The sequence below is a fragment of the Mya arenaria genome, chromosome 15 (genome assembly GCF_026914265.1).
Source record: "Mya arenaria isolate MELC-2E11 chromosome 15, ASM2691426v1".
Taxonomy (NCBI): Eukaryota; Metazoa; Mollusca; class Bivalvia; order Myida; family Myidae; genus Mya; species Mya arenaria.
Window position 1 is genome coordinate 15,473,628 of NC_069136.1, and position 23,000 is coordinate 15,496,627.

The window sequence follows — 23,000 nt, forward strand, 5'->3', positions numbered from 1 at the left end:
TGTTTGTTGTTAAATCGAAAATTTCAACATAAGAAAAGTAGAAATATCAAGTTTGAGGGCTGTATTAAATGTTATTTCCACTCAGATTCAGGTGACGTCCTCATGACATGGTCAGTGCCAAGATAAGTGAATTTATGTAGTAATTAGTAATATTATTATGGAATGTCTACGCTGTCTGACACATTAGATTCCATTATATACACACAAACTTCATTATAAAGGGTTGAACTCTGTTTTTAATAATTGCCCAGTTATGACTCTTTACGTAAAATATAACAGAGGAGTGTTTTTGGTTTTGCTCTTTGGCGATCCATTTAATTGCACACACCGTTTAGACTATACGTATTATCAAGCTTGAGACAGGTTTGAAGACTGTCTTTTCATTGTTAAAAATACATTATGGAACATTTATTCTTAACTAAATATTCATTTTATTGTTGTTGTTTTACAATGGATATGTATCTGTAATGACAGTAGGAAAATAAACTGATTGTCACATGTTGGGAAAATGTCAATAAAAGTATTCTCACAAATCAACATGTCGAATTATATCGAAATTATATCTGGATATGGATATTTTTCACGAGTTATTTAATTTCATAGTTTAATTCAATATTGCTCATGAAATCTACGACAACAGGAAAGTCATTTATAAGGAAGTTAACTTTCGGGAAAAATGTATGGGAGCTAAATCTTACGACTATTTTACATGAAATAAATCTAGAGTTGCCTTTCTTTACATTACCGTATGAAGGCAAATTATCGTCAAAATGAGTGATATTCGTATATGTTTTTACTTACGTCCGTGTAAAGTTAGATTCTAATTTAGTTATGATTGAAAATTTTGTATTATATTAAATCACTTATATACCAGCCAGGCTAGGTATTTAATGGTATTTTCATTACTGCGTTGGGAAATAATAATAATAATAAAAGCACACAGATGTGATTTGAGGATGAGTTTGCCATTTTTTAATTCATGATTATTCTTAATCAACATAAATCCTTATACCAATTAACCTAGAAAATGTCAACAAATCCAAAAATCAAGTATTATCTGAATGCGCTGTAAGATTTGATTACATTTAAAGATAGGAACGTTCAAGCGGATAACGAAATACGTAGGTGTCAAATTGAACGAGGCATTTATATAATCAAAAAAAGCTCCTATACCTCTGCCCATAATTGACAATAAGCCGAGGTGTTTGGTTTCGAGCATGAAAATAGAAACGTTTAGTTTTTAGTCGATCTGTAAACAGTATCAATAAGGTTGCGAATCAGTATATCACTTTAAAAAAGGTCTGTCACGCATGTTAATAGGGAAGGGACCGGAGTGATAAACAAGGTGCTAATTATATGATATTATTTTAAACAAGAGTTTTATAACGTTTTCTTTTTAAATTAATTTGTTGTCTGTGTGTTTAGAATATGTATCGCGACTATTCGAAGAGTATGGAGGGCTATACTACTCGCCCCAGCGTCGGCGTCCGGTTAAAATCTTAGGGCAAGTTGGGATTTTCACTTAGAAGTCCAATACCCTTCATTAAATTTGCTAAATACTTCACCCAGTTGTTCAGGGCCATCACATTATAAGGTTATGCTCCATATTATCCTTAATACAATGCATGGCCCCTGATTTACTTAGGAAAAACGGTTAAAGTTTTAGGGCCAAAATAATTTAGATCAATAGTTATAGTCAATGTTTCAAGGGGTTTCAAGGGGTCTATCTATACAATTTAGACAGCTTAGTTTCACTTTGTTACAGTTGGCCTTGGTGACGTGCAAAACCTTAAGGAAGCGGCAACCCACTTGTGTGATGTGGACAAGCTTCTAACAAAGATTATCAAGTTTTGGGAAGATATGGCAGCGGCAACAAAGTACCTGAAAGATGACACAAAAGCCGGAGAAGTATACCTTAAAAAGATAGAAGACGAACGGTACCATACACGTTGTCTGAAGTCTGTAGAAAGAGCTGAACAGGTTAAAATATTGTTTCATTTATGAAGACACAGTTTATGTTATATTTGATAGATTCCTTAATCTTGGTAACCATTAACATTAATGAAAATAACAAGTCCTTTTAAGATAATAACAGGTCCTTTTAAAAAAAAATGTACAGTCAATAAAATACAGATGATGACACAATGTTCTCTTTAATCACTTACTCATATTCAATATAGGTTTGTTTCACTTCAAATCGTTTGATTTATTTTCATAAAGAACTGGGGATTTTTGGGCAACTTTGCGGGGCCTATGTTGCGGAGACGGACAGGGAAATACATTTCCTATACGATTACCTGTCGAAAACCCTCGAACCCTCTGCTGAAGAAATAATAAACAGAAAGGAAGCTGTAGTAAGTGAGCTGAAGAAAGAGATCAACCAGATTTACCCACAGAGTTTAGACATAACTGACGAAAAAGACAAATAAATGATACACAGACTGAACAACTGAAGAATGGAAGGCTACAAAATGTCACTTATGACAGAAACAATAACGGGGATGATTTTTTAGCTAGCACATACAGCAATAATTGTATGAGATGATATTTTTATCGTGCAGATTTTGTGTATTTTAGATATATTCATAAGTATACATTTATAAATCCACCTTGGGGCAAACAGCCAAGTAAATAAAGTATAATTTAAATCAGATTTTTACATATCCTATGAAGGTTTTAGAGCTATATTCTACTTTGAATAATATTTGATGGAATAAATCCTCTAATGTTTCTTCTATATGCTTTCAATTTGCATATTTAATAGTAAATTCAGTCAACATATTATGAAAAATATTAAGTAAATATTGAAAGCACAGGACAAAATAACTCAAATCAAAATGTTAAATGGAATTTTAAGGTTGACGTGCATCCATCTGAGCGCCAAAACATAAATATATTAATATTAAACTTCAATTCTTATGTGTAAAGTCACTTTTTTCTTTTAAATACTAACATGTTTCACACCTCGATGTCATTTTGCTATTGTTTGATTCAACGTTTGTCGTTTTCATCAATTTTCTTTACTTTAAATCAGGTTTTGTGTTGATTGGATATAGCTTTGTTTTCGGATGTTGTATTTTGTTTAATATGGTGTGGAAAGACAAATGAAAGATCTTAAGATGTTTTATTATCATTTACTATGAAAATGGGGTCAGGTTCAAAGTTATTGACGAAAACATAAGTGAATTGGAAGGTCCTGTAAAACGTACATCTAAATATCTTCAGTTAAGATAGAAATAACAAACAAGCTATAAGGCATGGGATTTGGCAAACCTATGTGTACTATTGCAATTTAAGGGCTAGAACGCTGAAGTAATTGTCCAACAATTTACGGCCGATAACGCTGAAGTTATTGTCCAACAACTCACGGCTGACAACGCTGAAGTAATTGTCCAACAACTCACGGCCGATAACGCCGAAGAAATTGTCCAACATCTCACGGCCGATAACGCCGAAGAACGCGTCCAACAATTCACGGCCAATAACGCTGAAGTACTTGTTCAACAATTCACGACCTATAACGCTGAAATGATAGTCTAATAATTCATGGCCGATAACGCTGAAGTAATTGTCAAACAATACACGACCGATAACACTGAAATAATTGTCCAACAATTTATGGCCGATAACGCTGAAGTACGTGTCCAGCAATATACGGCCGATAACGCTGAAATAATTGTCTAACAATTGACGGCCGATAACGCTGCAGTAGTTGTCCAACAGTTCACGGCCGATTACCCTGAAACAATTGTCCAACATTTGCCGATAGGAGTGAAATAGGTTTCCAACAATGAACAATTTTTATTCGTTGCTACTAAGATCAGAATTCCTTACAAACACGGTCAAAAGCAAACTTGTGAAAAAGTGTGATTTTTACACTATGCAAACCAGGAATTGATCATATTTTCTACCTGGTATAATTGCTGGCTAAAGAGGTATCTTATGTTATGTTATTTTTTCAAAATTTGATGATATTCACAAAATTATTCCTTGTTGAGGTATTGGTATTGTTGAGGTATTATATTAGAACATAATTAGCAGAGGCGAACATTACTACTTATAATAATACCAGTATATTATTCAAGGCATAAAACATATCCCACATATTGGATAAATGAACACACTATAAGTTTGTTTTTACGTATTGTAATAGCCTCTTACGTATACTAGTTGATATAGATTTAATTTGTGATTTCGACGTAATGGCTTGTTACGGAAAGCAAATGCATAAACATGACACTAGTATAATATATGCACGAGGTCAAAGAGAATATTAAGTTCTGATTTATTGATTTCTGAAATTCATTAAAATAAATCCACGAAAAATGATTTATAGGGTGTTATAATTTTAATTGCAGTATGTTGTATTGGTTATGCATTTTGTATTTGTTATACTAGATTAATTCAACGGATTTAACACCGAAATAACTCTAAACAAGGGTCTAAAAGTTGTAAAATTCTGCGAACACGCAAAGGCTGCCCAGTCTCAGCCAAACAAATTGAGCATTCCTCTCCAATTTATTTTCGTCGAGGGAAATATATCCATGGCTAACGCTACCTAGTCGCTGTTCTAACTGATGCTTTACTGTGACAATTAACCAGTTCATTACACATGCAAGAGAACTATTTACTCTGAAACTTAATGCTTAAGTAACAGATGAAGAACAAAATTTCAGTGTCTCGTCAAATGAGTCAATATTACGATAACTCATGTTAATCGCCGATCGAAATGTAAATGCGTTTCTTCTTCTGGCCGAACGCAATGTCGATGTGATCGTCAAAACCTCTTGAGTCTTACATAACATGCAAGAAAAATACTAATGGTCAAAGGACGCTTATCGATAGTTTACAGACCAAAACGGCTGACATACAGGGACACAATACTTTATTATGAAATAAGTTATGTTTAATATGTATTTCTTTCCACACTTGTTTAATACATAATGGTTACTTATATTCATGCACAAATTATATCCGTCTGGCTAACTCATCTCCATAGTCTTCATTGTGCATTTATTGTCGACTGGAGGAGTAACGAAGATTTGGAGTACAATCTAAGATGATCAGGTAGTCGATTCTTATCTAACAAACAACTTTAACGTGGTTGGAAGTACGTTCCGATTCCAAAAACATATGTTCGATTCGGGTTAAGATGGGAGCGGCAGACCTGTCTAATTGAACGAAGTATGATTTTGGACAGGGGAGAGAAGCTTCATTGAATGTTTTTATGAGGGTGGGGTTTGATATAAGAGAACGTTCCACTTTTATTATTTAGTACAACACCGCGCTTCATTTAAATATTCCTGACTGATCCATTTTTGATTTTCTCTAAAATGGTTATCACATTGTTAACCTGTTGTGTGTACAATTTTGAACCGTTTAAGATCGGCCAGTTAATTATAATACTGTGGTTTTGTTCATTCGAAAATAAATGCCAACATCAGAACACGTTATAAGAGCATAAGGTTTGAGGGATATTTCCAATGTCAAGACTAAATGAGAGTTCCATGCTGAATCAGGTGATATTCGAATGACATATGTGTAGTAACGATATAAATTGTATGCCTAAATGGATATCGAATGCTATAATTATAACCTGCCTTATTACGTGAATAGGTAAACATATGTATGCGTCCTTAATTGACAGCACAGAACAGAACAGAAAATAACATTTATTGAATAAGTATGGGAGGTAATCTTATCATATGATGAAATCTAAAATATCTCGATTAACCTATCTTGATATAACGTTGGCGCATCGGTTAGGTAAGCTCATGTGATATTAAACTCACAGTTAATTTAAGAGCGTAAATACTGTAACTATATATTTTGTAATGCTAATGTTATCTCAGGTAGCGTTAAGTTTTTTATGGGGTTGTATTACTGTTGGTTGCGAAAACGGATGTTATTTGCCATATTTGGGAATATGAAAAACTATTTCATCCCTTCTGAAACTTATAGAAATAAATGCAACCATTCTGGAAAGTTTTCGATTCAACATTTCTTGAGTCATGTAGTTTCGGTTGCTAAACTTACTGTTGAAGTATAAAGATATGCATAATATCGTAAAGAGATATTGACTTCTCCTTTTGAAAACAAATATGCAAAAAACGAAGAAGATAGGCTGACGTACATTATTATTATTGCTTCATAAATTGCTAAAACGACGCTATCGGTTGATATTATACTACACTAAGAATCTTTCATTCAGGTCTGGTTAAAAACTTGGAACCGTGATAAATCCTTTTAGTATTTAACCACACATTTGTCAATTAAGTATTGTCCAGAACACCTGTCTGCTGTAATTAAGCTTAACGATAAGTACGTTTAAACTGGTTATTTAAATGAGGTATTTATTATATTGTAACAGCTGCTATACCTGGTGAAATTAGGAACTTTGAGGTGAAGTCAAGCGGTTAACTGTATCTAGGGTTTCATATCAATGATAATTTCAAACAATGTCAAATCCCGGTATTTGTCTTACGACCGCTCTTTTGAAGTTGGCTAACATTGTTTAGAAATGTTTTTTAACGCGTGTTCAAATCATGATGTGTTTAAAGTTTAACATGCCATAATAATATCATATGCGAGACGCAATAATGTACTATGTAAATCGTACTACGCTATACTGCTATATGTTGTTTCAATGTCGTGAGGAGTTACTCACGAGGAATGAGGTGGGCCTCGGAGTAGTTTGCAAGTCTCAAGCAAGGGCTTCTGGGTGGAGTTGTCATCGCTATGATTGCAAACTTGTATTATAAGGAGTTTCGTATCTATCCAGTCTCTTGACAAGCATAAACGGTCTCCGTTCACGCGTATGCCCATATCTTTGTGCCGCCGAGCATGACATGATAATGCATTTGTTTTGCATCAGCCTATATTGTGCGCCTTTAGTGAACATAAAGGTCCTGGTCAGTCTTAACCTAAATGAAAGGTTTTAACTACGCAGTGTGAATCTCATTGCTAAAAGGTCAGTATTTCAAACTTTAGTCAGGCGTCATGAACTGCGTTGGCTAGAGTTTAGATATTTTGTGCATAAACTTATCTAAGAAAGTTATTCTAATGTAAACCATGTGTTCAACATTCGCCATGCACTAAATACTCTTTTTATCAAAAAAACAGGTAGACGATAGGTAAATACTTTATTAAAACGTGCATATTTGACAGAACAGAAAATAGCACAACAGAAATGAAATGTATTTGATTAAAGTAAATATAGCTAAATGTTTTAACACAAATATTACATACATATTGTGCTTAATATTATTTACAAACTTTAACTTATTTTAAAAAAGAAGTGTTGGTAACATATGTAATACATTTTAAATGAATTAAAGCATAAATAATTGTATAGCCGTATGTACAGTCACAGTCGAATTATTGCTCCATGTAACGCAAACTATGCTTTTGTAAGACCAGCCATCAAATTAGCAATTGGCACTAATTCTTCTCAACTCTTATGTTGCCGTAACGAAAAAGGAAATAGTATTGATATTGCAATGAAATATTCAGGGATAACCATGTTATCAACACATGTTTACAATAACCATGATAAAACATAAGGTTAAGGCCAAATATTCACCAAACGAGAGACACAAATATGACAAAACGGGGAAAAATACTACGTAGGAAGGAATATAGATATCTTCCTTAACAAAAGATAGGATTACCGCCTTGGATCGGTCAGTGAAACAGGAATACAATAGGGATTGTTGTGAAATCAAGTCAAAGGTTGCACATTTACTTCGTTGCAACTTAGATCATGGTCAAACAAACACGATACATATATGAAATAAAAATAACGTTACCAAACAAAATGACATATACCATATTATTTCTAATAGGCACAAATATTTGCGTTGACTAGTCAGGTGTTTTACCATTTTCACAGCGTACAACCTCTCACTTTCACTAACATTATTACCTTTTCGGAATCAGCATAAGGCAATGATTTATTTAAACAACAGCAAATTCACTAATAAGCATGACTACAGATACTTAACGACAAGATATCAACATCATCTGTCAATGAAACACTCCAGTCTGCATGGTTGGGCTGACTTCGACAATAACCGATAGCTATTTGCGATATTCTGCCTAACACTTGTTTTAATCTATGCAGTCAAATAGTATACTTAAATCACCGTGTAAAGCAATGGTTAAAATAAACTGTTGTATTGAATATGATATCGCATTTTTTTCGAACTGCGCTACAACATCACTCCACTACTTTTTTGAAAGCTGAAATACAATGAGGCGAAATGAACGTATTATTAGTTTAAGTTAACCTGAGATAATTAAGCATCTGTGTGATGTCATTTGTAAAAAAGGTCAACATATTTTGGTATAGTGAATTAGTTCATAAAAGATCAAAGTGGTATCAATATCATTTTTGGGTAGATACACTCAGCAAATATGTTAATTTGTCTTCAATGTTATTTCCATTGATTTCAATACAGAGGCGTATTCGTGGTCAATTTAACGTCTAAATAATTGTGAAAGCTATACATGTATTTGTAAGAAATAAAAAAATAATTCTGCTCCAATTAACATCCGGACTATTCTAGAACAGAACTATGCGTTTGTTTTACTTAGCAATTTTTAGCAAGTGTTCCATAACAGTTGAAGATTTTCTAAGAATGATGGCCGCCACTACGCATGGTACAAAGTTATGGTAATAATTCATAAATGTTGTTGAAATGGCTACAAAACTATGAAGGCGATAACATGATAATCGATTTAGGTTGATATTTTTTATCATATAACTGAACATCAACGTGTTATAATTGTCCAATTATGTCAATTTATTTTTCACGCTTTTCATTAGCTTGCATTATGGTTGTATCATTCTTTTGTGCTGAAAATGAATGACGTCCTGCATTTCACGCCACTTTTCCTGAAATGTTAAACACATTTACATTTGATTGCAGCTAAAATAAATAAGAAATAGCAATTGTCTCAAGTGAATTGTGTACAATGGTCAAATAAACATGACGATTATAAACTGCTTTGTAAGAACTTTTGGGAATACAAACAAATAAAAAAATGATATTAAGTATTATCAGTATCGATAATTGCAACATTTGGTAGTGGAAGTTTTTTTATTTGAAATGCTCTAAGAATAATCAGTATTGATACCTTTAGATTGTTCATATATTTATCGAATTTTCCCGTGTGATTGCTATGTTTCGTAAACGCTCTCTGAATTTTCCGGAAATATTCTGTTTCAATTGCGGCTGCGTGCATAGCTACGTCTGTTTCCTGGAAGGAGATCGCAAAATATATCTTCGCTTAAATTTTAAAATAAAAAGGGTTAAAACTTAGAAATATGTTTGACATGAAGAGCAGGGTTATGTGAAGCAACGTTTCAAATGAGTAGTGCAGGGGTGGGCATAGCACAATTTAAGTATGTCTAATGGGTAGGGCAGGGGTAGGCATAGCTCAGTTTAAGTATGTCTAACGTGTAGGGCAAGGGTGGACATAGCACAATTTAAGTATGTCTAATGGGTAGGGCAGGGGTAGGCATAGCTCAATTAAAGTATGTCTAACGTGTAGGGAAAGGGTGGACATAGCACAATTTAAGTATGTCTAATAGGTAGGGCAGGGGTAGGCATATCACAATTTAAGTATCTTTAACGTGTAGGGCAAGGGTTGGTATTGCACACTTGAATTATGTCTGACGTGTACAGAAGAGGTGGGAATAACACAATTTAAGGTGTCTAACGTGTAGGACAAGGGTGGGCATACTACAATTTAAGTATGTCTAACGTGAAGGGCAAGGGTTGCCATTGCACAGTTTAAGTATGTCTAACGTGTAGGGCTGGGGTGGGAATTGCACATTTTCAGTATCACTAACGAGTAGGGCAGAGGTGTTCATAGGATAATTTAAGTATGTCTAACGGATAGGGCAAGGGTGGGCATAGCACATTTTAAGTATGTCTAATTGGTAAGGCAGAAGTGGGCATAGAACAATTCAAGTGACTCTAACGGGTAGAGCAGGGGTAGGCAAAGCTAAGTTTAAGTGTTTCTAACGGGTTTGGCAGGGTGGGCATAACACAATTGAAGTATGTCTAACCTGTAGGGCAAGGGTGGACATTGCACATTTTAAGTATGTCTAATGGGTAGGGAAAGGGTGGGCAATGCACATTTGAAGTATGTCTAACGTGTAGGGCATGAATGGGCATTGCACATTTTATGTATCTCTTACAGGTAGGGCAGGGGTAGGCATAGCAAAATTTAGGTATGTCTAACGGGTAGGGCAGGGGTGGGCATAGCTCATGTTAAGTATGTCTAACGTGTACAGCAGGAGTGCGCATAGCACAGTTTAAGTATGTTAAACGTGTAGGGCAAGGGTGGGCATTGCAGATTTTAAGTATCTCTAACGGGTAGGGCAGGGATGAGCATATCACAATTTAAATCTGTCTAACGTGTAGGGCAAGGGTATACATAGCACGTTTTAAGTATTTATAATGGGTAGGGCAGGGGTGGGCACAGCACAACTCAGGTATGTCTAATGGGTAGATAAGGGTTGGGCATAGCACATTTTAAGTATCTCTAATGTGTAGGGCAGGGTTGGGCATGGCACAATTTAAGTATGTCTAACGTGTAAGGCAAGGGTTGCCATACCACAATTTAAGTATGTCTAATGGGTAGGGCAGGGATGTGCATAGCACAATTTAAATATGTCTAATAAGTAGGGCAGGGTTGGGCATAGCAAATTTTGAAAATGTCTGACGTGTAGGACTAGGGTGGGTGCATTGCACAATTTAAGTATGTCTAATGAGTAGGGTAGGTGTGGGCATAGCATAATTTAAAAATGTCTGACGTGTAGGGCTAGCGTGGATGCATAGGACAATTTGAGTATGTCTAACGAGTAAGAAAAGTGTGGGCATTGCACATTTTAAGTATGTCTAATGGGTAGGGTAGGGGTGTACATAGCACAATTTAAGTATCTGTTACGGGTAGAGCAGGGGTGGGCATAGCACAATTTAATTGTTTCATACGGGTTGGGCAGAGGTGGGCATAGCACATATAAGTATGTCTAATGGGTAGGACAAGGGTGGGCATAGCACATTTTAAGCATGTCTAATAGGTAGGGCAGGGATCGTCATAGCACAATTTAAGTATGTATAACGAGTAGGGCAGGGGTGTGCATAGCACAATTTAAATATGTCTAACGTGAGGGGCAGGAGTGGGCATAACACAATTTAGGTATGTCTAACGGGTAGAGCAGGGGTGGGCATAGCACAATTTAAGTATGTCTAACGTGTAGAGCAGGGATGACCATAGCACACTTTAAGTATGTGTAACGTGTAGGGCAAGGGTGGGCATTGCAAATTTCAAGTATGTCTAATAGGTAGGACAGGGGTGGGCATTGCACATTTTAAGTTTGTCTAATCGGTAGGGCAGGGATGGACATAGCACCATTTTAGTATCTCTAACGGGTAGAGCAGGGGTCGGCATAGCCCAATATAAGGATATACAACGTGTAAGGCAGGGGTGGGCATAGCACAGATTAAGTATGTCCAACGGGTAGGGCAAAGATGGGCATAGCACATTTAAAGTATGTCTAATGGGTAGGACAGGGGTGGCCATAGCACAATTTAAGTATGTCTAACGGGTAGAGCAAGGGTTGGTATTGCACATTTTAAGTACGACTAATGGATAGGGCAGGTGATCGCATAGCACATTTTAGTATGTCTAACGGGTAGGACAAGGGTAGGCTTAGTACATTTTAAGTATGACTTATGGATTGGGCAGGGGTTCGCATAGCACAATTTAAGTATGTCTTACTTGAAAGGCAAGGGTAAGCATACTATTTTTTTAGTATGACTAATGGGTAGGGCAGGGGTTCGCATACCACAATTGAAGTATGTCTAACGGGTAGAGCAAGGGTTGGTATTGCACATTTTAAATATGACTAATGGATAGGTTAGGTGATCGCATAGCACAAATTTAGTATGTCAAACGGGTAGGACAAGGGTGGGCTTATAGTCCGGCAGCCAAATGAGATATTTTGGCTGAACCTTGTATCGGAGTGTATAGAAAATGTTTTTAGCTTTTTAAGTAGTTTAGACCCCCTAGTTAAAGAATCCGTTTGATGGCCTCACACCACTCTTGGGGAAATCGAGATATTCAAGATGGCGTCCAAGATGGCCGCCAAATTTTACCAGATTCAACAATTGACTAGTAATTTTGTATAAATGCATTAATTCCTGTTCAAAATTATACCATTATGTATTTTTATTGCAAACCGATCCATTCAAAATATTTCATATCATAATTAGGCCATTATGGCATTCAAAATGGCCGCCAAAACAAAGAAAATTGACAATTGAGTTAGGTTTTGTGTCAAATACCATCAATTGTTATACACATGTATCTCGTTTTTACATTACAGTGTATTTATGCAATATAGATATCACAAATGACATTATATAATTACATATTAACCAAGATGGCGTCAAATATGGCCGCCAAAATAAACATTAATTAACACAGACTAAATGAAACGAGCACAACCGTTCACATATATGTATAAAAAAAACAATGGCATTTTATTTATTCCAATTTACTTCAGAAGAACTACTGACAGAAACATTTGTAAGTGGTATTATAGACAGCATGGGTGACCTCAATGAAATTCTTACAGAGCTGTAATCTAGAAGCAGAACATGAAAGCTATGGATAACTGTGTTATACAGTCATTGCTGATCATGATGCTTAACATCATAGCTGAAAAAGAAACCGACTAGGGTTTTCATTTGGTAGCTATTAAATCTACGATCCCCTACTTCTTTGCAGCAAGACACGTGCATTATGTTTGGTATTGCCGCTCCTATTTACGATCTATGGAGTCAATGCCCGGTTCATGTAGGGAAATATTTCGGAAAGGGGAGCGTGTGATGCGTCACATTCTTGGCGTTTGGAACGGCATTTCGAGTGATATGTCCATTGAGACAACATTTATGAAATACTGGTATGGAAAACAAGGCATTATTGGTATTACATTGAAATCCGACACACCCAAGATATGGTCGCCTGGTCTACACATTTGTAGCAGGTTGGAGGCAGATATCTCAAGCCTTGCAAATAGTGAACAAGTTAAGCCATCGAATGATAAACCCAAAGAGGAAATGAAGGCAAGAATATTGAGTGACTGCAACCATTATAGATCACTGCAGGGAGCGATACATGACTGTATAAATCCACTGGAGCCGTCGAATTACCCTGATGAAATCATCAACTTAGTTACAGGTCAGATAGCACCAGAAACTGTAAATGTTGATCAAGATGTTAAAATTGGAATCAAACAAATGAAGGAATTTGAAAATGGTTGGCCAGGGAGTTTCAATGTCAAGATAAGTCGCAAGATCAGGTGCCGTATTCACTAACGTCTTAAATCTGAGTTTGAGAATCAGACTCAAAAAACTGAATTCTTCAATGTTTGAAAATATCTCTTATATAACTATTGACAATATATTCGCTTTTCTGGGCCTGAGTCTCTAACTCCGACTCAGGACGTAAGTGAATACGGGCCCAAAACACAAGCTGAAACACGAAAGGGTATACAAGCTGGTGATACGAAGGTCTTAAAGACATAATTAATTTTCACAAGAGTGATCGGCCTTCAAGCGAGCTCACGTGACTTTGATGTGAAAGGTTGCTGACCTATGAGTTGCCCCATGTTCCAACAGCGATGTTTTGAATGTGACTTGCCAAATCCAAAATATGTGCTGAAAAAGTATTTGCAAGTTCAGGTGTCAGCACGTTCTGCAACAAAGCAAGTAGCATCGATAATTATAGACGGCTACTTTTCTTCGCCTGATAGAGGCAATACAGCACAGAAACTGAAACACGGGAAGACAGAGGATCACATGCGTAGCGCGTACATCAGTTGTCAACTGCAAAGCAAATTCCTCCTCAGAAAGAGATCATGTCGGTAGCAACATTTCATTCCCTTGACATGTGAGTGCTTATTGTTATTGGAGATGAAGATTCACCAATTGAAGTTACACCAACTGTAATAATTACGCGTCAAGACATGCGCAACACACATAAAGAAGCTGACAACATTGTTGCCCATCAAATTGTTAGTATAGTAAATGAAAATGATGGAGGCATTTACTCAGACGATACCGATGCTTTGTACTTCTTTTTCACCATTACCAGGAATAAATCATCAACAAAGATATTACGGAATGACCTGTGAAAGACAGATTATTGATAGATATAACAGCCACAGTCAACAAATACAAACGTATAGTTCCAGATTAATTTGCAGCACACGCACTATCAGCACTACTACTTGCTGCTACGGCAAAGGTAAGGGCATAGTATTGAAGGTACTAAAAGCGAGTATCACTCGTGTATGTTTGAGATAAAACATCTGACTACTCGACAGTCAACCGAGAATCAACTCGTTTCATTTCGCAATGTTACAACATGGAAGTTGTTGACGACATGTCAGAGGTTCTACAGAAGGTATTAAGTTCTAAGGTTAGGAAAGCGACGTCGTTTGCACCAAAGCTTGCTTCTCTACCCCCAACAACAGAGGCATTTAATGACAATATCAAGCAAGCACATTTTCAAACGTGTGTTTGGAATTGTGCAGTTAAATCAGACCAACGAATCCTGGACCCGTTTTAAGCTGGTTGGGAAAAAAAGGACACTCGATCTTTGGTCCCAAAAATATTACCAAACAAATTTCAGTGGCCTCATATGATGTGCTTAAAATGATAAAATGTTTATGTCAATCAAATACTCAATGCAACACTCTTGCTGTCGTTGCAACAATGCGCATATGTCATGTTCAATATTTAGTAAATGTCAAGCATAAGAAAATTGCTACAATAAGCAAACAAAACGAATATATAAATCTTTGAATTAGCAAACTAACTTCTCTATTTAAGAACTGATGTAGTAATTGTTCTAAAGCTATTAATACATACCATAAACTACAGTGTAATTTTAAATAAAGAAAAATGCTATTGTTTTTATACATTTGTAAACGATTGTGCCCGTTTTATTTAGTCTGTGTTAATTTATGCTTTTTGGCGGCCATATTGGACGCTTTCTTGGTAAATATGTGTCTTTATAATGCTATTATAATACCTATATTGCATAAATACATTGTTAAGTTAAAACGAGATGCATGTGCATAAAAATTGATGGTATTTGCAACAAAACCTCTCTCAATTGTCAATTATTTTAGTTTGGCGGCCATTTTAGACGCCATGATGGCCTAAACATGGTATGAAATATTTTAGAATTGATCGTTTGCAATATAAATGCTTTATGGTATAGTTTTGCACATGAATTGAATCATTAAAACAAAATTACGAGTTAATTGGTGATTTGGGTTAAATTTGGCGGCCATCTTGGACGCCATCTTGAATATCTCGATTTTCCCAATTGTGGCGCAAGGCCATCAAACGGATTCCTTAACTGGAGGGGCAAAGCTACTTAAAAACCCCAAAATATTTTCTATATACTCCGATGCATTCTCGACTTCCGCTGCCGTACTATTAGTACATTTTAAGTATGTCTAACGTGTAGGGCAAGGTTGTCATTGCACATTTTAAGTATGTCTGGTGGGTAGGGCAGGGATGCGTATAACACAATTAAAGTATGTCTAATGTGTCAAACGGGTAGGGAAGTGTTGGGTAATCTAGTGTCTATATATGACTTACGGGTAATGCAGTAACGTATTACTTTATTGTATATCCATCAAAATATCAACATCGCAAAATGCGTTAATCCGTTTTTCAATTCATTGCAATGAAACTGTATTCCACTCTGTTGACGTCACATCATAAACGAATCATTGAGCGATGTTTAAACGACATCATAACACAAAATAGTGCTTTGATTATTATTATGAAAACATGTGTCTTTTAATTGTTTTAACCAATTATGTATATTACAAAAGGTTTAAATAGTACTGCGTTTTGATCCGGAATGTCATATTTGACTCTCGTGGATATTTGCAGATTTTTATTTCAGTCGGCTGCAAAAATCCACTTTAATCGAATACAACCTCCCGGATAACAACACAGTACTAATGAACGTTTTGTATCTAACGGATATGAGATTGTTGGGATCTATGTTTAAGGATATACTGGAATAGTATATCACAAATCTATCAGACTATAATAGTATACAATACAATAACCAATAGTTTGCTTTTTTATATACTAGTATATGTTGGAGCAAATGATATTCAATTTATCAATTTCTAACATTAAAACATATAAAAGCATATCAATATATAAGGACATGTATGACAAACACAATATATGTGCTTTTATATACCATTTTTTTGTACCTTGGAAGTTTGGTAATTATTCATTTTACTAAACATATATTGTTCCCAGTCTGTGCGTCGGTACTTAATTTTATTATTGTAACACAATATTGGCTTCACTGGTTACTTTGTTTCATGATATTATATAATATTTAAGCAAAAGAAAAATGTACCTGAAATCGTTTTAAAACCTGGTGCAATTCTGTTACTAAAAGGAAGTAGATGTCTAGCATATTCTGGACATCTTTCATGGTTTCTTCTGCAGAGCCTGCAAAAATCAGTTTAAATAACAACAAACGTTGTATTACAATACTTATATTTCAAATATTTGTGTTCCCTATGTTTTGAAGAAATTGATTATTCTCATAATATATTCACTAATGTTACATGACATCAAAGCTTACAAAATATCTACATTATTTGGATTTGTAAAAGTCTGAAAATACGTGAATCATTAAATATTTTATCCGTTGCTTGGTAATGACATTATGGTACAGGAAAATATTAATACCTATTTCTTGTTCTAGGCTTTTAATATTTCTTTCCAACTCAGCTCCTTCCATTTGGCATTGTGCTTGGTTAACTCTCGCTTCGTTCGCCTTTTGCGTGTATGTTTTAATTTGTTCTTTCATTTCAGCGTATTCCACCCCGTTTATGACTGCAGACACTGTCCCACCAGCAGCTACACCCGCCCCAACACCGGCAGTCCCAGCAGCTACAGCCAGGCTCAAACCTCCTGTTCATGATGAAACTGATTATACTTTTATTTAATAAATTAAGCTCAATGTTGCTTGAATAGCCCATCTTACTGGCCGATTTATATCGGCGCGAAAAAAGTGAAGCGCAGCATAACCCATAAACATAACCCAAAACACGCCGATCTGTAAAATGGAGAATTTTAACCGTAAAAGGTGTAATGTACGAATTTTGTTATATTAAAAATGCATTAATAGCTTGTACATCTTAACATATACACTCACTAAGATATAAAATTTCGATCCAGATGCATGACTGACCTATAAAATCACTTCGTTATATCCATCCATTTTCAATGGTCTTTTTTTAGGATAAATAAATGTCTGTGACCGAGGTTAATTGATGAAATATCTTACTGATACAAACCCATTACCCTCAAGTTACATTCACATTCTGATAAACCTATATTATGTTTCCATGTCTTCGAAGTGCTGAAGAAATTAAACAAATAAACATCAGATGTAACTATTTTCATTAAATTTAAATATGAATTATAACAAGTTTAACAAGTGTTTATATTTTACTTGTAACAAGTGTTTTACTTACCGTTCCAATGCGGTACCTAACAATACATGACCTAGTGTTTTTATATAGTATATATGGACTGGGTTGATTGTGGAGTGTTGTGCTGTTGTTCCATGTCTCTTGTTTGTGATTTTTTGTTTTTGTGTTCTTGCTCTTTGGCGTTTACCCTGTGCCATTAAACGGGGTTTATGTTTAAACGTTTTGCTACTGAGCTTGTTTCGGCAGTTTTTCATATAAACATAAAAAACTTATTCATCACATGTTAACATTCGTGTAAACGTCTCTCTGGCTTACTTAAATCCCATTCACACTCCATTTATAAATAATTTGTTTTATAATCGAACGCCAGAGGTATTCAACATTATGTTTATTTATGTTTATTTCGACAAACTTTCACACTATGGTGAAATCAAGCGACATAGCGACGCTCAATATGCTTTTAGCTAAAGATAAGTAATTTTATTTACAGTAAATTCTTTGAGATGGATCTTGCTCTAGGATTAAACAAATATGGATATATGTTAACACATTCAAAAACACTTGGGTGATTTAAGATTATTACCTGTTACGGGTGCGGCAATAGCTCCAAGAAGCAATAGGCCTCCAGTCGCGGCGAAACCACCGCTTATCATTGTTCTTTCCAAAGCTTCATTGCCTTTCTTTTCGTATTTATCGACGTCAGCTTGTGCACCCTTAGCCAATTCCGTATACAGTGCATGTTGTCTTTCTTCATGCTCGATCCGTTGTTTACATTTTTTTATTTCATTTTCTTTTTGTTCTTTGAGTCCTTTGCTTCGCTTTAAATTTTCCCGATTTTGTTCAAGCTCGATCTGCAGTGACCTTTGCTGAATTGCAACATTTTCTGATATGACTGTAAGTTTTTTCTGTGCTTCTTTTACTGATTGGGAAGATGAGGAAACATGTACATCTGAAGGCGTGACTGCATTGGCAATGGCACCCTCTGTACCTGACAACACTTTATATTCGTTTGTAACCAATTCATCATATGATTGAGCATGGAGCCGAGAAGTTTCCAGTTGCCTCGTCAGGGCGTCTGATAATTTCACGTCGGAAGTTATCTGCGAATTGAACATAACATTTCAGTTAAAACCATGTTCGGTGAAAACAATATCGCTTTTATATACTTTATCCCCCCTGAAGTAATGTCGCAATACGGGGTTGAACCTTTTCCCTAAAACCAATAAACCTCTCTGTCAGATTATTTACAATCAACTCTTACAGTTCAAATATGTTTCGTTTGTTTTGTCAAAGGCTATATACAGGTCGGTACATGTTTCGCAAGAAAAAAAATGTTTAAGTTCCTACGTTTTGAATGAAACATACACTTAAAAATATGGATGTTTGAGTTCACGAGTAATCTGTTGATATTCTAAAGGCTATACAATTAATTTAATATTCCGTGTGATCTTGATAGTGTTCTTGGGCAACATTTAAATTTCTTTACACTTATCCTGTATGTTATCCGTGTCGTGTGTTTCCTTGTACATAAACACAACAACATCTGTTGGATATTTTTATAAAAGGGAAATTAGGAAGGAAAAAGCCATAAAAGCAAATTTTCGTCCAAACCTTACCACGGAAGTTCTCTTCTTCACTAATCGAAATTATGGTTCTTTAATTTATAGCTTAGATGGCCCAGCGGTACAAAGTAAGTCACAATAATGGAAGGTTCGGAGTTCAGTTCCCACTTTCCATAAATTAATGTAAGAAAGTAATTAATTCAATTTATCGTTAAAGCCCCAGTGCCACTTAGGATTAAATAATCACAGAAAAAATAAATGTTAGTTTATAACTTAAACGAGTCTCATATAATATCTGATAAATTCCCGAGGTCCACACGATGTCTCATTTTTTTTAAGTATGAGAAATACTAACGAAGTTCCAAACTGGTCCCCTGACTCACTTTTTGCTAATATGACAGATAATTTGGCGGAGTCTAGAAACAATTTTGTTTAGTGAAAAATTGCAGATAGATACTCGCTTTGTAAAATGCACTTTTTGTGGCTTATAACTATTTATGTTTACCTTATTTAAACATCAACATATGTTAAATATTTGCTAGATAACATAATATGATGCAATAATAAATGTTTCCAAAAAAATAAGCTGTTTTCCAACTGACTTTGTGTGGAAAATATCAATTCCTTGTGGCCTGTAGGAAGTAAAGTCGTTGAATTTGATGTTATTTTCGTATAAGGCAACGTTACCACAGGGCCAAATTATATTTATCGGAGGTACAGACTGCATCAAAGAATTCGGTTTGATTCAAATTGTGAAATGATCTATATATTATTATATAAGTCAGTCAACGCCCCATTACCTCGGTTTCTGTTACTTATTAATTTTCATTTTATTCATGTTGACTCCATATTATTTTGTATCATTTGAACATTTTGCTATTAATTAAGCGGAAATAGTTGAGGTTCTCAAATGGAGATTTATACTACAAACTTCTACTACTACTTCTGCTACTACTAATACTACAACTACTGCTGCTGCTGTTGCTGCTGCTGTAATTTCTGCTGCTACTGCTGTAATAGGGGTAACAATGGTGACAGGAGTAGTAACAACGATGACGAGCGCAGTAACAGCATCATCAGCATGGGTAACAATGGTGACGGGAGAATTAATAGCATCAACAGGAGGAGTAACAATGGTGCTGGGAGGAGTAACAGCATCACGAGGAGGTATGGCAATGGTGGCGGGAGCAGTAAAAATAAGGAAAGCGTATGGTCACGGGATCAGTAATAGAATCCTCAGGAGGTGTAACAATGGTGACGAGAGCAATAACAAAATCATCAGGAGGGGAAACAATGGTGACGGGAGCAGTAACAGCATCATCAGGAGGGGTAACAATGGTGACGGGAGAAGTAACAGCATTATTTGGAGGGGTAACAATGGTGACGGGAGAAGTAACAGCATCATCAGGAGGGGTAACAATTGTAACGGGAGAAGTAACAGCATCATCTGGAGGGGTAACAATGGTGACGGGAGGAGTAACAGCATCATCAGGATGGGTAACAATTGTAACGGGAGCAGTAACAGCATCAGAAGAAGTGGTAACAATGGTGACGGGAGCAATAACAACATCATCAGGAGTGGTAACAATGGTCACGATAGCAGTAACAGCAACATCAGGATGGTTAACAATGGTCGCGGGAGCATTAACATTATCATCAGAAGTGGTAACAACGGTGACGGGAGCAGTAAAAGCATCATCAGGAGGGGAAACAATGGTGGCGGGAGCAGTAACAGCATCATCAGGAGGGGTAATAATGGTGACGGGAGAAGTAACAGCATCATCTGTAGGGGTAACAATGGTGACGGGAGCAATTACAGCATCATCAGGAGGGGTAACAATGGTGACGGGAGCAATAACAGCATCATCAGGAGGGGTAACAATGGTGACGGGAGCAGTAACATCTTCATCAGGAGGGGTAACAATTATGACTGGAGCAGTGACTGCATCATCAGGAGGCGTAAAAATGGTGACGGGAGCATTAACAGCATCATCAAGAGGGGTAACAATGGTGACGGGAGCAGTAAGAGCATCATCAGGAGGGGTAACAATGGTCACGATAGCAGTAACAGCATCATCAGGTTGGGTAACAATGGTCACGTGAGCAGTAACATCATCCTTAGGAAGTGTAACAATGGTGACGGGAGCAATAACAGCATCATCAGGAGGGGTAACAATGGTGACGGGAGCAGTAACAGCATCATCAGGATGGGTAACAATGGTGACGGGAGCAGTAACAGCATCATCAGGAGGGGTAACAATGGTGACGGGAGCAATAACAGCATCATCAGGAGGGGTAACAATGGTGACGGGAGCAGTAACAGCATCATCAGGAGGTGTAACAATGGTGACGGGAGCAGTAACAGCATCATCAGGAGAGGCAACAATGGTGACGGGAGCAGTAACAGCATCGTCAAGAGGGGTAACAATGGTGACGGGAGCAGTAACATCATCATCAGGAGGGGTAACAATGGTGACGGGAGCAGTAACAGCATCATCAGGAGGGTAACAATGGTGACATGACCAGTTACAACATCATTGGCAGGGTAAGATTGGTGACGGGAGCAATAACAGCAACATCAGGAGGGGTAACAATGGTGACGGGAGCAGTAATATCATTATCTGCAGGGGTAAAAATGGTGACGGGAGAAGTAACAGCATCATCAGGATGGGTAACAATAGTCACGGGAGCAGTAACAGCATCAGAAGAAGTGGTAACAATGGTGACAGGAGCAGTAACAACATCATCAGGAGGGGTAACAATGGTCACGATAGCAGTAACAGCATCATCAGGAGGGGTAACAATGGTGACGGGAGAAGTAACAGCATCATCAGGAGGGGTAACAATGGTGACGGGAGCAGTAACAGCATCATCAGGAGGGGTAACAATGGTGACGGGAGCAATAACAGCATCATCAGGAGGGGTAACAATGGTGACGGGAGCAGTAACAGCATCATCAGGAGGGGTAACAATGGTGACGGGAGAAGTAACAGCATCATCAGGATGGTTAACAATGGTCGCGGGAGCATTAACATTATCATCAGAAGTGGTAACAATGGTGACGGGAGAAGTAAAAGCATCATCAGGAGGGGAAACAATGGTGACGGGAGAAGTAACAGCATCATCAGGAGGGGTAATAATGGTGACGGGAGAAGTAACAGCATCATCGGGAGTGATAACAATGGTGACGGGAGAAGTAACTGCATCATCAGGAAGGGTAACAATGGTGACGGGAGCATTAAAGCATCATCAGGATGGGTAACAATGGTGACGGGAGCAATTACAGCATCACCAGGAGGGGTAACAATGGTGACGGGAGCAATTACAGCATCATCAGGAGGGGTAACAATGGTGACGGGAGAAGTAACAGCATCATCAGGAGGGGTAACAATGGTGACGGGAGCAATAACAGCATCATCAGGAGGGGTAACAATGGTGACGGGAGCAGTAAGAGCATCATCAGGAGGGGTAAAAATGGTGACGGAGAAGTAAGCATCATCAGGATGGTTAACAATGGTCGTGGGAGCATTAACATTATCATCAGAAGTGGTAACAATGGTGACGGGAGCAGTAACAGCATCATCAGGAGGGGTAACAATGGTGACGGGAGCAGTAACAGCGTCATCAGGAAGGGTAACAATGGTGACGGGAGAAGAAACAGCATCATCGGGAGTGATAACAATGGTGACCTTAGAAGTAACAGCTTCATCTGGAAGGGTAACTAGCAATGGTGACGGGAGCAGAACAGCATCATCAGGAGGGGTAACAATGGTGACGGGAGCAATAACAACATCATCAGGAGGGTAACAATGGTGACGAGAGCAGTAACAGCATCATCAAGAGGGATAACAATAGTGACGGGAGCAGGAACA

The 23,000-nt window shown here is 36.9% G+C and overlaps 1 protein-coding gene across 1 annotated transcript in view; it reads right to left on the reverse strand.

The window, feature by feature from the left end:
- Positions 1-7,132: 7,132 nt before the first annotated feature.
- Positions 7,133-23,000, reverse strand: part of LOC128219146 (uncharacterized) — a 17,195-nt gene continuing 1,327 nt past the window's right edge. Inside the window, exons 2-7 of the mRNA XM_052926966.1 lie at positions 20,463-20,911; positions 18,150-18,666; positions 16,818-17,042; positions 16,480-16,574; positions 9,139-9,261; positions 7,133-8,896 (exon numbers count right to left, since the gene is read on the reverse strand). Of these exons, the coding sequence (XP_052782926.1) occupies positions 8,834-8,896; positions 9,139-9,261; positions 16,480-16,574; positions 16,818-17,042; positions 18,150-18,666; positions 20,463-20,911 (1,472 nt within the window). The 3' untranslated portion in view covers positions 7,133-8,833. The remainder of the gene's footprint in view (positions 8,897-9,138; positions 9,262-16,479; positions 16,575-16,817; positions 17,043-18,149; positions 18,667-20,462; positions 20,912-23,000) is intronic.